The 17,096-nt window shown below is 42.8% G+C and overlaps 1 protein-coding gene across 3 annotated transcripts in view; it reads right to left on the reverse strand.

The window, feature by feature from the left end:
- Positions 1–17,096, reverse strand: part of CNKSR3 (CNKSR family member 3) — a 106,063-nt gene that overhangs the window by 11,838 nt on the left and 77,129 nt on the right. For all 3 annotated transcript variants that reach the window (XM_055536026.1, XM_055536027.1, XM_055536029.1), the window contains exons 5-9: positions 14,055–14,096; positions 10,238–10,357; positions 8,595–8,654; positions 3,441–3,509; positions 3,027–3,173 (exon numbers count right to left, since the gene is read on the reverse strand). In XM_055536026.1, the coding sequence (XP_055392001.1) occupies positions 3,027–3,173; positions 3,441–3,509; positions 8,595–8,654; positions 10,238–10,357; positions 14,055–14,096 (438 nt within the window). The remainder of the gene's footprint in view (positions 1–3,026; positions 3,174–3,440; positions 3,510–8,594; positions 8,655–10,237; positions 10,358–14,054; positions 14,097–17,096) is intronic.

Here is a 17,096-nt window from a genome sequence, read left to right on the forward strand (position 1 = left end):
CCTGATACTTCTTCCAAAGGATCTCTTGAGTTAGTCTTTCACAGAATCGCCCCTGTCCCAGCCTCACCCAGAAGCCAGGTGGCTCAGTGGTAAAGAGCCTCCTGCCACTGCGGGAGATGAAAGTTCGATTCCTGGGTCAGGAAGAAACCTGGAGAAGGAAATTGCATCACCCTCCAGTATTCTTGCTTGTGAAATCCATGGACAGAGGAGCCTGGTGAGCTACAGTCCATGGAGGTCACAAGAGAGTCAGACATGACTTAGCAACTAAAAAACAAAAACAACAAAAGACATGTAACACCTCCCACCTGCTGTTTCAAGTTTAGATAGTGTCATGGGCTAAACTGTGTCCCCTGAGCCCCCAGTAGCTCAGAATGTGACTGTATTTGCAGTCTTTAAAGATATGCTTAATTTAAAATAAGGTCACATGAGTGGGCCCTAATCCAGTCTGACTGGTATCCCTGTAAGAAGAAGTGATTAGGACACAGACATACAGAGCAAGCTCCAATACTCTGGCCACTTAATGTGAAGAGCCAACTCATTGGAAATGATACTGATGCTGGGAAAGACTGAGGGCAGGAGGAGAAGGGGGCAACAGAGGATGAGCTGGTTGGATGGTACCATCGACTCAATGAACATGAGTTTGAGCCAACTCTGGGAGATAGTAAGGGACAGGGAAGCCTGGAGTGCTGCAGTCCATGGGGTTGCAAAGAGTCAGGCATGACTTAGCAACTGAATAACAACATACAGAGCAAAGACCACATGAAGACACAAGGAGAAGATGGCCATCTGCAAGCCAAGGAAAGAGACGTCACAAAAAGCCAACCTTGCTCTCAGATCGCCAGCCCCCAGACTTCTGAAGGAATAAACTTTCATTTCAGTGACCCGGTCGCTGGTACTTGGTTATGGTGGCCCTAGCAAACCAACCCAGACATTAGTGTAAAAACCAACTGTCAACCTGTTGACATTACCTGCGGGATGAGGTCTGTGCTCCTTAGCCTAGAATTCTATACCCACCTGTCCAGCCCAGGCCACTGGTCCACTCTCCCACCCTCTGTGAGAGTCTGGTCTACTTATTCGTGCCGGAGAGCTGTGATGTTCACCCAGAGCCCCTCTGGTTAGCCAGTGAACCCAGCTGCTGAGAGTATCTATTGCTAAAAGCTCATGGTCACCCCCTGCTCCATAGAATTGCCCTCAGCCGACAGCAGACACCCCTGAGTACAGCTGCCAGAGCCTGTGTTGCGTGGTTACACCTGGGTAACAACCCAAGACTAGACTCTACCTGAGACAGCACCTTGCAGGCTTCCCCTCCTTTGCCTGCCTCCCTCCCTGCCAAGTTTTACGGGAAGTACATGCCCTAAATCATTTCAGAAGAATGTCTGCCACACTCTCTGCCTCCAGGAAATCCTATCTGGGCACCACCTGCCCTGATGGCAGTGTATCCTCCCTTGGTGGCTGTGTGAACAGCGTTCATCTACTCCACCAAGAGCCTCCCATCTGCCTACAAAATCCCACCGAGTTTTCCAGGCTCCCACCTCCTCAGGAAGAGGCGCTTTCGCTTACCTGTCCATGCCCACCGCCCCTTCCTCAGAACCCAACATTCACCCCCCTGCACCAAGGAGCTGGCAGAGCTGGATGGCGGGAAGCCCTCCATCAACTACCAATGGTAAAGTAAGACCTCTTCTGTGTTAAGTAACACATTCTGAGAAATCCAGAAGTATTGAAAGACGGTACCCTGTGTGCTGAGTGATGCAAACAGAACAACAGGGAAGGCTGGCGTGCTGCAGCCCATGGGGTCGCAAAGAGTCGGACACGACTGAGCAACTGAACTGAATCAAAGCAAACAGAAGCTGCTGGAGAGTGATTGATACGTTCCCTTTTTATTTAAGAAGTGCCTTTAATTATGTGCCCCTCCTGGCTCCACTGTCCATATCCTGTTCTTTATTTTTATGGGTCCCCTGCCCCGCTAAGGTACACGCGCAGACAGATTTCCAGCACTCTGTGCATCACAAAACAGCCATTGACAGCGTGAGGTACTGCCGTTCCTTCCATTTGAAGATGGACGGTAAAATCACAGGGAGTTACACATAAGTGGCAAGCTCAATCTTATAAAAGAGTTTTAAAGTGTGCTGCTTTTCTTTCATGGTTTAGAAATTAAACACAAAGAACCGATGATATAAGGAGAGGGTAGGTGGGGTGCATGTCCACCCAAGTGTAAGCAGTAAGGAGTGCATTGTCTGTAGAGAATTCAAATAATAAAACTAAAAGCCAGTCTGCTTTTTAGTCTCATCCAAGACTACTAAATCTAACAAAGGAGTGACGGAGCTCCCTGCCTGGTGGGTGGGTCTCACAGTCCCTACCCCTGCCTGGATAAACCGCTGTTGAGGACTCTACCCCAGGCGGTCTCAGATCAGTGTTCAAACTGGATTCCTTTATGGGAGTGTGTGTTTGAAACAAGAGAGGAGAAGGGCCAGAAGGGTCAGAAGGAACCGTCTGCAGCGATGACAGATACTCGCCGCAAGTGGCTACCCAGCACCTGAAATGTGGCCCATGAGACAGAGGAACTGAAGCTTTCCTTTTAATTACTGAAACAGTCACAGGTGGCTAGTGGCTGCCATATTAGCGCAAATCCAGCAAGTCTGTTCTCATGTACGCAGGATTATTGGACGGGCCTCCCAGGTGGCACAGTGGTAAAGAATCTACCTGCCAACACAGGAGATGGGGGTTCGGTCCCTCAGTTGGGAAGATCCCCTGGAGGAGAAAATGGCAACCTGCTCCAGTATTCCTGCCTGGGAAATCCAATTGACAGAGAAGACTGGCAGGTTACAGTCTATGGAGTCGCAGAGTCGGACACGACTGAGCAACTGAGCACCTGTACGTACGGGATTATAGAATAATTATCTGTATACAGATAATCCATACACTCCCGAAACCAATCAAACTGTAACCTTTTTTTTTTTAGACAACTCAGGTATTATACATTGTTCCTGCACCAATGTCAAAGAAAGGCTTTCAACCAATAACAGTACCTGCACCAGAGGCGGCTTCCACCGTAGGTTTTTCAGGGGGGCAGGAGTGAAGTTGAAGGAACTCGTGGGGCGCTTCTTAAGCAGTAACACAACTCCAGTAGGATTCTCTCTCAACTTTCTCACCAGATTTTTTAGCTGCCATCCCACCTTCAAAGAAAGACAATGAGGAGAGGGGACTTACTCATGAATAATGAAAACTTAAGCCTATTTGAGTTCAAGGAATTCAAATTTCCTTGAATTCATCTCAAGGAAATCAGCTATGAGCAAATAGGCAGATACAAATCTGTTCATTCTAGCACTGCTTAAAATTATGGAAAGCTGGATATAAACTGCAAATTTTTTAAATGCAAGCAAAATGGTTTAGAAGTTCTAGAAGGGGAAGATGAAGTCTGAAGCTTCAACGAACAAACTCACCACAGTTTGCTGATTAACCTGAATGACTTCATCACCAGCATGAATCTTCTGAGATCTGTCTGCAGGAGACTGTTAGAGACAAACAGAGAGAGACCTGTCTTATTTTTTAAGCCTCCTTTTTCTTTCTGCTTCTATTTCGTCTCCCTTCTTTCTTCTACACAAAACAAGCAATGGGAATACAATTTTCTCAAGAATGGTTACACAGTGTGCTGGAGATTCCTAAAACTACACAGCCTGTAGAACTTGGCATGTGAATACGCGTGTTATCTCCAGTGGTTTGTTACAACAGATAATCTGTCAGTAGGAACAGCCAAGGTTCATCTAACCTACCATGAAGAGTGGGACGCACTGTCCACCTAACAGGCTGATCAAAGCCACTGGTTCATCTAAAAAGTACCTTCCCTATATTCCTGTCAAAATTAATCTTGTAAAAGCTGACCAACTGCTTAACATGTAAAGACGGTACTGTAACTCTGTCATATAATTGCTTTTTATGTGATTATTAAAACTAACTTTTTATTTTACTCAAACTTGTTTTACATGTTATCATCACATTGCTAAAATAGAAAGATAGTGAAAACAGAAGATATTTAGAAAAAATTTAAATTTTTTTTGTCTTCAGGTTGAAATCTAAATGGATGCATTTTCACAGTATCAAAACAAAGTCCAGACTTCGCGTGCTTCAAATAATAATTTGCTACAAATTTGCAAATATCTGTGTGTGTGTATATATATATATATCTCCACATATGTGTGTATAGGCAGATAAATATATGTAACCTATTTGTCAAATATTTTCTCATGGTTTCTTGTTCATTTAATCAAATTGTAACTCAATGTGTAAGATATTTCATACGATTTTAAAATATGTTTAAAAAAGTCTGCCAACAAACTTTACAGATATCATTAGGCTTATTTTATGGAGTTTTGAGGAAATTGACATTCAGTGGTAAATAACTCAGTTATGGATACACAGTAAGTGAAAGATGCAGAATATAACTTTATGCTTATTAGGTGGTTTTTAACATGAAAGTAATACCTTAAAAATTTTCCCCTGATAAATTGTAACTATATGTCAAAGTATTATTTCATCTTAAAGGGAACCTGTGCCATAATTTCTTCTCAACTTATTTTCTCTCATTAATACATTTTACAGACTAAACATTTTGACAAAGAATTTGAAAAGTATTTTAGGATAAGTGTAATGTCTAATCCTACCTAGAAATATAGATTTATTATCATTATTTAATTGCAAAAACAATAAATTCATGGAATAAAATAAAACAGAATTACGCAAAAAAAAGATACTTCATATGATCAAAAGAGAAGGAAAGGATGAAACTTTGATTTCAAATTCTAATCAACTGTTATCGAAGCCAGAATGTTTTATTTCGTGACTATATAACTGAATCTTCAAGCAATTTACAACCATCCTTTATAAATAGCACCTTTGAACACAGCGATGAGGGGAGCAACTAAACTCAAGACACGCTTGCTGAACTTTCTCACTCAGCTGTTGTGATAGGCTCAACAAGAAATGAGCAGGGGAAAAAAAAGGGGGGGGGCGAGTAGCATTAAACTGTCAGAGAAGGCAATAGCACCCCACTCCAGGACTCTTGCCGGGAAAATCCCACGGACGGAGGAGCCTGGTGGGCTGCAGTCCATGGGGTCTCACAGAGTCTGACACGACTGAAGTGACTTAGCAGCAGCAGCAGCACCAGCATTAAACCGTAGAAACAGTCTCTTGGATTCACCTGGGCCAACACACGGCACAGCTAACTATGCCAGCTACTTTTGAAAACATTTAACTTGCCACCGTGACTACCAGCTGTGCCTCACCTGTGAGACCAGCATCGTGGGTACCACAGGGAGACGGTCTGTCTCCAATCCCCTGCTCCTGAGGCACTTCTTAAACAAACAAATGTGTCAATGCTCCTTTCTTGCCCCTGGTGTCAGATGCCGAACCCATGGTTACAGGTCAACTTTAGCAAGTCTGATCATAATCAGTCCAGTCCCAGTTAATCTTCCTGGGCTGCGGATTCATCTAAGGTAAGCGTCACTTTCTAAAAGATAGCCTTGAAGCCAGAAAGTCCCTGTTAACAGATAAGCAATCTTAAAAAAAAAAAAAAAAACAAGTCCCAGTGTCCTGAACTGACTTCCATTCCTAAGGATCTTCACATATTCATTTCTCCAATGTCCTACCAAGTGATTAAGCATTGTGCTTGGCAGAACACTGGTAAAGAGAGAGCCTGATACCAAAATTCTTCCTAGGGCAGTCGCTCTTGATGATCTTCACCGTGTGCTGGACTACTGAAAAATGATGCTTGATCTGGCCTACTGCAGAAGAGTGATGCCCTGGAGAAGAATGCATCCATTCTTCAGAGGCTCATCTATTTCCCAACTCATGTCAGGGGTGGGGAAGAGGAGTAGGGCTAAGATCCCATCAAGACTTCTGTCAAGGTCTTGAGCAACATCAAAAAAGAAGATAGACAATCACCAGATCCTGTTTGTCTGATCTTGGAATGATCCTGACTTCTCAGGTAACCTCAAAAAGAAAAAAAGGACTAAAGGCCTGAGATGACCTGCTGGCATTGCGTCAACTAGAGTCCAAGATAGAGGAGTGTGAAGACAATTCACATGAGAAAGAGGTTGGTGAATTCTGTCCACTCTAACCCTCCAACACTAGGCTTTTATAAAAACATTCTGACTCTAAAATCATAGCAACCTTCAGTGATAGACAGAAAGCCGTCCTGGAGCTGGCATTTTCTACTGGCATTTAACATTTAAGTGTAAAATATCCAGCACTAAGTATAAAATATTCAGATCAAGTCCTTGAGAAGTGGGCTCTTACCTAACTCCCCACTGTCATCGACAAGAATTACAGAGTATGTAGCATATTCCAGACAATGGACATAAGGTGACTGCAAGAATGAGGGACATTTTCCAGCAGATTACCAGACGGAATAAGACCAGTTTCCCCTTCTTTGATCTTGAACAAGAAGGAAACCATTTCTCTCTAGGATGACTTAGGTACCATCCTACGTGGAGGCACTAGAGCAGCCCCATCCAGGTAAATCCTGAATCTCTCACCCAGTCCTAAGAGTCTGGTAGGAATTCTACAGAATGTATCAGTAGACATTTGATTTGATTCAAAGCTGGTTTTCTTTAGCTTACAGTGTGTGGGGGGGAGAGCAGGCCAGGGATGAGGTAGACAGTGAAAGGAAGTGACATTATAGTGTTCTATATGTTTATCCAAGATTGAAATTGGTTCAAAGACCTGATTGAGTCTGGAACTACACAGGTCTGGGTTGTTAATGCAATCACCAAATTACTAGACGCAAAACTTCAACTGTTTAAAAGCTAAAATAGGACTTTCCTGGTGGTGCAGTGAATAAAAATCTGTCTGCCAATACAAAGGACATGGGTTCAATTCCTGGTCTGGGAAGATTCCACAACTAAGCCCGAGTGCTGCAACTACCGAAGCCGGCATGCCTAGAGCCCCGCTCTGCAACAAGGGAAGCCACCGAAATGAGAGGCTGGAGCAGCCAGCGAAGAGTAGCCCCGCTCACCACAGCTAGAGAAAGCCCATGCAAAGCAACAAAGACCCAGTGCAGCCAAAAACAAAATAAATAAAATGTAAAAACTGAAATGACATTCACCATCCCTCTGAATCTATCCAGCTTCAGAACAATGTACTGAGTGGTACATGAGTATATTCGTGTCATGGTGCAGCTAAATACACAAAGTCTCTGACAAGGATAAGGGAGGAACATTTGTTGTGTGTGTGTGTTTTTTTTTTCCCCGCACCGCCCCCAGCCTAAAAGGAGTGGATCCTGTGCCATTTTTGCCTCTCAGGTGCCATGGTATAAAAATTCCCAGTGGTCTGAGTGGTCTCACTGTAACTCAACAAACAATGCTGAAAGACACTACCAGCTTCCACTCGTCTGCCAGAACCACACAACTTATTTGTAATTCATTGAATGCCTTACAGTGTCACTTTCTTTCTTATTATAAAAATCAAATGTGTCACAAACTCTCATCAAAGATCATGCCATTTTATTTTATCAACAGACCTAGCAGCTGAAGCTTAAACTTCGACACATATTTCCACCAGATCAGAAAAGTATTTCCCTGGTGGCTCAGTGGTAAAGAATCTGCCCACCAGTGCAAGAGACCCAGGTTCGATCCCTAGGTCAGGAAGATCCCCTGGAGAAGGACTTGGCAACCCACTCCAACAGTCTTGCCTGGAGAATTCCATGGACAGAGGAGCCTAGAGGGCTATAGTCCATGGGGTCGACAAGAGTCTGACATGACTCAGCGACTAAAACAACAACGATGAACAAAAGTAGTCACCAAGTTTCTTGTGTCTTGAATTACATCTTCTTGTCTTATTTGATTAAATAGCAATTAATTCCATAGACACATGCTATTTTTACAAGATGCAGAGAAGTTTTTCTGACATTTCAAGCTCTGTATCAATGTCATTCAAAAGCTAGCTGTATTGTAGGTGGCATAAAGAAAGCATTCAATTAGCTCTACTTTTCACAAATTCAAAATGTTTGAGGAACTAAGGGAAAACCTTTTATGTAGCAGAATTTTCTAAAGGATGATAACAGAGTACAAGTTCCTCACAACAGAAATGGCCCTGCTTTTTCTATTCAAATGATTAAGGGGGAAAAAAACTAAATTTCAGTATCATGCAAGTATTATGAAATACAGCTCTATAAAAAGAAACTTTGTCATGCAAAAAGCCGAAAATAGTTGCTTTGGTGACACATATAAATTCCACTTTAAAAAAAACCACTGTATTTAACACATATGGTCACCAATTCCAGCTCAAGTGATTCTCAACAACAAAGAGATCACTGCTTTTGTATTTATGGGTTAACACTTCCAAGAGCACAAAAAAAATAACACAGGATGGCAAAAGCTGGGCAAAGTGTGTGAACGAGAGCAATAAAGGACAATTTAAATAATACATTGATGACAGCTGGTGATGAGCAGCACACTAGCAACAGAAATAAACAAAACAGGCGCCCACACTCCCTTACAGATAACACAACAACATACACATATTTAAATGAAAGGAATAGGGACGCTGGCAAATCTGCTTGAAGGTACAATAGCTTTTACATTAAATGGATATGCACTTACATTTTCTGTGGTTCCAGTAATCACGTGCAATCCATCATAGGTCGATTTGATGTACATACCCTAGAGTGAGTCACAAACATATTAACTCATTACTCCAACGTTTAGAAACAGAGCCACAAGTGAGACTTAGACTTAACACAACATTAAAGGCAGTCATTTCTGAACACCCCTCATTCTTCAGCCTCCTGAAACACTGTAAAACGAGATCCAAAGAGCAGTCAAGGGGAACTAACCAAATACTAGTGAAAGAAATCAGAAACGAGATCTCTTTGATATTATAATTTGTGTACCAGGCACACAGAATTTTGCTCTATGTCTGAGGACTCAGAAGGAATGTTCTCAGATCTGCTGAATGAATGCGGCAGTTCAAACAAGGCCGGTCCTCTCCCGACCATCTCTCTGTGTAGTGACACAATATATTCACTTAATTTGGTCTCAGCAGTCACTGCACAGTGACTTATTCAAGCCACGAACAACCAAACCAGGATGTAAGAGCAGAGACTGCTCAGGAACACAATATAAGAAATAAATTAGAAACAGGCATTCCTGCATTTTAAGGGAGGCATAAATATTAATACACTCCACCCTCAAATGCCCAATGGGCAAACTCAGAGGTGAATGCAGAGCCTGGAAGAAATATCTCTGCAGTTTGAGGCACTATGTATTATTTTTAAAAAATGTTTATTAAACTTTTATAAGACAGGGAAAGAGCAAAAGGTAGAGAGAGCAAGGAGTAGTTGCTCACCCCGGTACCAATGCTGTAATAACACAGAACCTCCTCAGGAGTCATTTTGACCATGAACTTGCCCTGCTCAGCAATCTACAAGCCTCTGGGGATGAGTATCTCACTCAACACTAACACCTTCACGTTTCTGCCCAGCCTCTCTGTTCCTGCTATTCACTATCCGAGTAATCAGCCTCTCCCTCTGCATGGTGTTCCTCTTCACAGAGCTTTGCTTGGGTAACTTCACCATTTGGAACGGCAACTCCACTTCTGCCCACTCGGGCACTTCTCCACTTCCATATGTGGATAAGCCCGCCTCCAGGAAGCCTTCCATGTTTACTTCAGTATAAGCCATCATTTACTTTGAATTGGAGCAGTCTCGGTATGTACATTTCTCCTTACCAAGAATGTGGACCTAGGTGCTGATCTAGGTATCCACCTGTAGGTACTCTCGGGGCCTGTTATTACAGAGCTCATACATTATGTCTAAAACATTTCTGAACTTTTTTAAAACCATCATTTCTTTCAACCTGTCTCTTCTCACATAAAGCCTAAGTGCTAATAGAGACTTCATGGCAGACGTTGTATCCTACCCAGAGACCATCTTTCCTTTGTGGAAATGTGCTTTATCTCCTTGTATTGCTAAGACCTAAAAATAAAACTGTTAAGACAATTCCTCAAGATACGAGTTTACAGTTTTAAAACTGTATTTATTTTTATACTTTGAAGACGCTTTGATATAAAACGTATCAACAGTTCAAGACGGCAAATTCTTAACTGCATAATGGAAATCAGTCTAATTCTACTATTCAGAATTTTAGTGAAAGCAATATGGAATTATTGTTTTTAAAAAAACACAGCAACTTTAATAAAACAATGATGTTATCCAAAAATAAACAAATGCTGTTAGAAGACTTACCAAACCTTCCCCAGGTTTAATGTTTGGTAGGTGAACTTCTTCCAGACACGCACACTGGCTCATTACAGGATCCGTGGTAGATCGGATGGTCTTGTCACAGATGCCATTTAAAACCTTGACCTAGAGTTGGAGAGGCAAATAGAGAAGGTCAATCATTAACCAAGTTTATCTCCAGCTGAATTCTTTTTTAAAAATGCACTTCACTGATCATCCTTAGCTCTGGCCATAACACTGTGATAAAACCACCCAGTCCACGTGGCACGTGGCTTCCATATTTGCAACGTGTAGAATAGTGCCATTATTCCAGCTTTGCTTTAAAAGTGCAGCTTTTAGATTAACTTATTTACAGCCACTGAAGTGCACAGGCTGGGCGGAAACCCCCTTTCAGCAGCTAAAGAGAACCACGTATTCCCAGCCATCTCTGTGGTTTTTTAAGAATGGCTCACATTCTCTGCATACCAAATACTGACAACGTAAAAAAATGATCATTTTGTCCTGCACCTTTTTTGAAAAATGCATTTCATATTTTAAAATAGTTTTAGGGACCTCCCGATGGTCCACTGGTTAAGACTCTGTGCTTCCAATGTGGGGGGTGTGGGTTCGATCCCTGGTCAGGAACTAAGATCCCACATGTCACTGGAGTGGTACAGCCAAAATATTAAGTAAGTAAATAAAATTAGAGCTGTTTTCATTTTAGAGAAAAAATAAGCAGAAATTACAGAGTTCCATCTATTTTCTTTTCCATCTCAACAGTTTCTAACACAGCTATATTATTATAATGGTTAATAATAAGATACTATTAACATCAGGACTTCCCTGGTGGCTCAGACGGTAAAGCGTCTTGCTTACAATGCAGGAGACCTGGGTTCGATCCCTGGGTTGGGGAGATCCTCTGGAGAAGGCCATGGCACCCCACTCCAGTACTCTTGCCTGGAAAATCCCATGGACAGAGGAGCCTGGTAGGCTACAGTCCCCGGGGTCGCAAAGAATCAGACACAACTGAGCGGCTTCACTTTCACTTTCATTAACATCTTGCACTAGTATGGTACATTTGTTACAACTGATCAACCAATAGTGACACATTATTGTTAACTAAGTTCCATAGTTTACATTAGAATTCACTCTTTAGGGTGTATAGTTCTACAGGTTTTGACAGATGCACAATGTCATATATTCACCATCACAGTGTCATAGAGAACAGCTCCACTACCCTAAAAATTCCCTCAGTTCCACCCACCTGTCTGTCCCTCCTCCCCCACGATAAACCCCTAGCAATTACCGATCATTTTATTTTCTCCATAGTTTTTCTTTTTCTAAAATCTCATATGGTTAGAATCATACAGCATATAGATTTTGGATTTTCAGATGGGCTTCTTTCACTTGGTCATACGCATTTCAGGGCCCTCCATATCTTTTCATGGCTCAATAGATCATTTCTTTTTATTGCTGAATAATATTCCATTGTCTGGATGTTCCAGGTTGTTTATCCAGTCACATACTGAAGGACACCTTGGCTACTTCCTAGTTTGGACAGCTATGATTAAAGTGGCTAGAATATTCCATGCAGCTTTTGGTGAATATTAGTTTTTTTCATTTGGGTAAACACCTAGGTGGATAACTGCTGGTTTGTGGGGTAACAGTATGCTTAGCTTTGTAAGGAAAAAAACTGCCACAACGTCTTCCAGCGCGGCTGCACCATTTTGCATTCCCACCAGCAATGAACGAGAGTTCCTCTTGCTCTACATTGGTGTCATCATGAGGTAGAGTTTAGTTACCCTATTAAGTGTGTAGTGGTACCTCTCTGTTATTTTAATTTGAAATTCCTTAATGAAATGTGATGCTGAATATCTTTTCATATACTTACCTGCCAACCGGTATATCTTTTATCATGAGGTGTTTGTTCGGATCTTTCACCTGCTTTTTAATTAGGTTGTTTGCTTTCTTATTATTGAGTTTTGAAGAGTTCTTTGTGCATTTTGAACATAATCTTTATCTGATGTGTGTTCTGAGAACAACTTCTCCCAGTCTGTGCCTTGTCTTTTTGTTCTCTTAACATTGCATTGATGGAGCAGAGATATTAATTTTAATGCAGTCTACCTTACCCATTTTTCTCTCATGGATCACACTTTTTTATTTTTTCACTCCTGAGTTTCCCAGTGGACTCAAACATCCAGATGTGCTCTCTAGCTGGGATTGGCTCCATCCTTCATTAGTAAAAAGAGTCAACAAGTTGATCTATCCATAATCCAAGGCATTCTTTTTTTTTTTCAAGCAGACTATTCTAATCTTCTTATTTGTTTTTATTTATTTATATTTTGGTTGTGCTGGGTCTTTGTTGCTGCATGAGCTGGACCTTTCTCTAGTTGCAGTGAGAGGAGGGTGCTCTCCAGTTGCATTGCGAAGGCTTCTAACTGCAGTGATTTCTCTTGTTGCAGAGCATGGGCTCTGGGGTATGCAGGCTTCAGCACTTGCAATGCATGGGCTCAGTAGTTTCAGTGTCTGGACTCTAGAGCACAGGCTCAGTAGTGTGGGGTGTGGGCTTACTTGCTCCGTGGCATGTGGGATCTTCTCGGATAAGTGATAAATCCCAAGTCCCCTGTGTTGGCAAGCAGATTCTTATCCACTGCACCACCAGGGAAGCCCATGGATCACACTTTTCACGTCATATCTAAAAACTCATCATCAAACCCAAGGTCACCAAGATTTTCTCCTGTTGCTGCTAAGTTGCTTCAGTCGGGTCCAACTCTGTGCAACCCCAGAGACAGCAGCCCACCAGGCTCCCCTGTCCCTGGGATTCTCCAGGCAAGAACACTGGAGTGGGTTGCCATTTCCTTTTCCAATGCATGAAAGTGAAAAGTGAAAGTGAAGTCGCTCAGTCATGTCCGACTCTTAGCGACCCCATGGACTGCAGCCTACCAGGCTCCTCCGTCCATGGGATTTTCCAGGCAAGAGTACTGGAGTGGGGTGCCATTGCCTTCTCCTTTCTCCTGTTATTTCTAGGCATTTTATAGTTTCGCATTTTACATTTAGGTCTGTGAGCTTTACAGTGACCACTCATATTCTCTGAACACCAAACACTGACCAGATAAAATTACTGTAGAGACATGAGGATCCCTATTAAGTGGTCTCCGTGTAGAAATCATAGTGGCTACATGTGGTTATTTCTCCCAATCCCAGATTCATCTAACCTTTCAAAATTAAACAACCAAAGAAATCAGGATTTTATAAAGAGTGATTTTTTTTCTTCTAAGGGGGAAGAATCCAAGAAGTGACACTTTTTGCATGCCTCCAATGTGTTTAACCTCCCTATTTATGGAAAATATATTTATAGCGGTTTCATTGCTAAATTCCTCAACATCAGTAGGAAGAAGGCCTTATCAAAAGAGCACAGGCTGGCTTATGTCAAAAGGAGGAAGTGATGATGAATAGTTACAAAATGCTCTTTAAACAGTCACAGTACATCCCCCTTCCATCATAAGATTTTTGCCAAGATTTTTTTTAATTAAAAAAAAAAAGTGAAATTTGCACATCAGTTTAACCCTCAGAGCTGAGAGTTAGCTATCTAAATATAATTATACCTTGAAGAAGTGTTTGGGGGAGCAAAGCAGAGACCCTAATATACCCAATTTAGTTGGTCTTGTTGTTAAATAACTTGTATTCTTGCCTTTCTACCTAAATTAAGAGATTCATATCCCAAAAGTCAGTATTTCAAAGCATATCCCGAAATACCTAACCACAATACATTTACTTTAATTAATGTGATTTCCACTGTTTTGGGAAAAGGAATTTTACAGTAACTTTTAGAAGGTATACTTACTACAGCCAAAACTTTATCCTCCATTTCTGCTACAAGGCAATCCTAAAGGAAGAAAGAAAATTAAGCTATAAGAGATAAAAACTTTCAGATACAGTTGGCTTAGCTTGCTAGCTATTTCCTGGGACCCAAGGAGGTCCCTGACACACACACCCCCGACCCTGCAGCCTGTAGTCCTGAACTTCAGGGAAGAGAAGACTTCGAAAAGAGGGCAGACATTAGATTCCTCCTAAGACTCTACTGTCTCCAGATCCAGGATGCTAATCATCCAAGGAACACATCTGACCAATTATTTAATCAGAAAGCCTATAGAAATCACCTGAACTAAACTCTACCCACTGTCCAGACTGTACAGAGAGTAGGAAGCCAGAAGTCAGAGTCCAAGAAAGTTGATAATGGTTCTCAAACCTGACCCCAGGCTGAGTTAGCACTGAGACAACAAGCCGGGAGTCTTTAGTTCTGGGCCTGCCCATAAGAATAGCTTTCAAATAAGGGTTTGAGTAAACTTAGCCACAAAGTTTATTTTAAGCACCACTGAGATTAAATCAGATATTTCAGTCCTTAACGGATGAAAGGGGCTCAACAAAACGTTCATTAACACGCTGCCAAAAAAGTGGTCTTGAAGTATGCTATTGATGACATTAAATAATTGGCCGGAATGCAAAGCATTGTTTACTCAGCTTAAGAACAAAAGACTCAGAACCCTATGAACCCAGTTAGCTGATTATAGGAATCACCATTGTCCTGACTGAAAGCAGCCAAAGTGAAACTGACAATGTGAAACTCTCCGTTAACCTTCTAGAATAGGATCCAAAGCAGAAGAGTTCAAGCTACACAGCACTGTGCATGCCGAACAAGAGGGAGACCAGTGAGGTTCCTGAGAGTTTATCTGGCACCACTGCCCGCCAGTGATGAGAGATGGTGGTTCGCTCCCCAGGTCTGGATAATCCCCTGGAGAAGGAAATGGGAACCCACTCCAGTATTCTTGCCCCATGGACAGAGGAGCCTGGCAGGTTACAGTCCATGGAGTTGCAAAGAGTCAGACACGACTGAAGCAGTTCAGCATCCAGCATGCACTAAGTATAATCCCAAACTGCAGTACCCTAAGGAAAATTCAAAGTATTTCATGTACAGGAAGGACACTCATCAACTCTGTTGGAATGATCAAAGATTTCTGCTTCAGTCAAAATGTCCTTTTAGGTCATTTTTTTCTGCCACTGGGAATAGGGGTTAAAATGTACGGCATTCTACCCTATGATTTTATAATCAGATTTTAGTGCTTCTGAAAATTTTGTTTAATTTTCTCTACTAGATAAAAATGTGGGAAATCATAGTCACTCTACTGCTCCCAAAATTTACACTGACTCTCAGGCAGAGAGCAGCCTGGTGAGAAAATACTTAAAAAAAGAAATTTAGGAGTATGTTTTTGCACATGTGAGTCTGATGTAAATTCAAACTCCAGGAGCAACTTCTGTAAAATATGAGTGATGGCAGCCCAAAAATGTGCTTTTCATCCTCCATCTTGTGCACGAAACCAAACCATCAAATACCATGATGACTCCTCCCCTAATTCAAACCAGCTGAAGGACAGAAATATTAAGTAAATGTCAACTTGAGCAAAACAGAATATTTATAAGGTCTTGTTCTGGAAATAAAACTAATGGTTTGGGTCTATGATTTTTCATTTTGTATATGTGTGCACGGTCGTGTCTGACTCTTTGCACCTCTGTTGACTGTAGCCCACCAGGCTCCTCTGTCCCTGGGATTCTCCAGGCAAGAACACTGGAGTGGGTAGCCATGCCCTCCTTGAGGGGATCTTCCCGACCCAGGAATTGAACCCGTAAGCCTTACATCTCCTGCGTTGGCAGGCGGGCTCTTTACCACTAGCACCACCTGGGTAGCCCAGCATTACAAATCCCCAAATAACAGGAGGACTGTCATCCTGGTGAGGCAGAGAGCTCCTCTCCATACACCGGGGCCCAGACATCAAGGTGCATGTGTGACCTCGTGGTTCCTCACATTTGATTCTTTGACGGATCCAAGGAGCCACCAAGAAAGAAAACGGGCTCCTGTGGTGATGGAGCCAAGTTGGGTGAGGGGTGCTCCTGCCTCCCCGAACCATCCAAGGCAGTGTGTGAAAGGGTGTGCTTTGTACCTTCCGCCCTCGTGGACGTGGGTTCCCACACCCATTCCTACCGGGAGGAAGCAGCTGCAGGCCTGACTTCATGCTGTTTGGCATGAAGGCAATGGAATGGAAAAGAGAAGTGCTGGAACCAAGTCAGGCCCTCAGGGCTCCGACAGCAGGGCTGAGGTCTGTTACATCCCTTGGTCACATGGATGAGCCGAGCCCCAGTTAAGGATAGCATCCGCTCCCCTCCCTCCTTATTCTCCCTTCTTACTGACTGAGGAGCCTTGGAAGATGGGTTTAACCTCTCCACACCTGAGCCTCCTCCTCTGCAAAGCCAGGAGGAGAACAGCTATCTCAGAGAATTGTTGAGAATTAAATGTGATAAGATACGTCAAGCGGGGTAGTCCACAGCTGAGACCCAACCAATAAATGGCCCAATAAATGGTCCCCTGGCTGTCCCTTCTCTGGGGATGGTCCTCTCTCCCTCTCTGTTTCCTGGGCTCTCTAGGACTTCCCTGGTGGCTCACATGGTAAAGCGTCTGCCTACAATGCGGGAGACCCAGATTCAATTCCTGGGTCAGGAAGATCTCCTGGAGAAGGAAATGGCAACCCACTCCAGTATTCTTGCCTGGAAAATCCCATGGATGGAGGAGCCTGGTGGGCTACAGTCCATGGGGTCACAGAGAGTTGGACACGATGAGCATCTTCACTTTCTAGGGCTCGTTCCCCCATTTCGTTCTACACTGGGACCCAGCGACTGCCACTGCCATTTTGTCCCTCGCCAGCACAACACATGTTCATGTCCTCGCAAAGAGGAGAGAATGAAGATAGAGGTCAGAAGGCCTTCCCACCACAGGAGGCTTCCCCTGAAATACAGCCTGAAAACTGGACGGAAGGTCTCTCTGTGGACTCAGGTG

Source organism: Bubalus kerabau, chromosome 9 (assembly GCF_029407905.1).
Source record: "Bubalus kerabau isolate K-KA32 ecotype Philippines breed swamp buffalo chromosome 9, PCC_UOA_SB_1v2, whole genome shotgun sequence".
Lineage (NCBI taxonomy): Eukaryota > Metazoa > Chordata > Mammalia > Artiodactyla > Bovidae > Bubalus > Bubalus kerabau.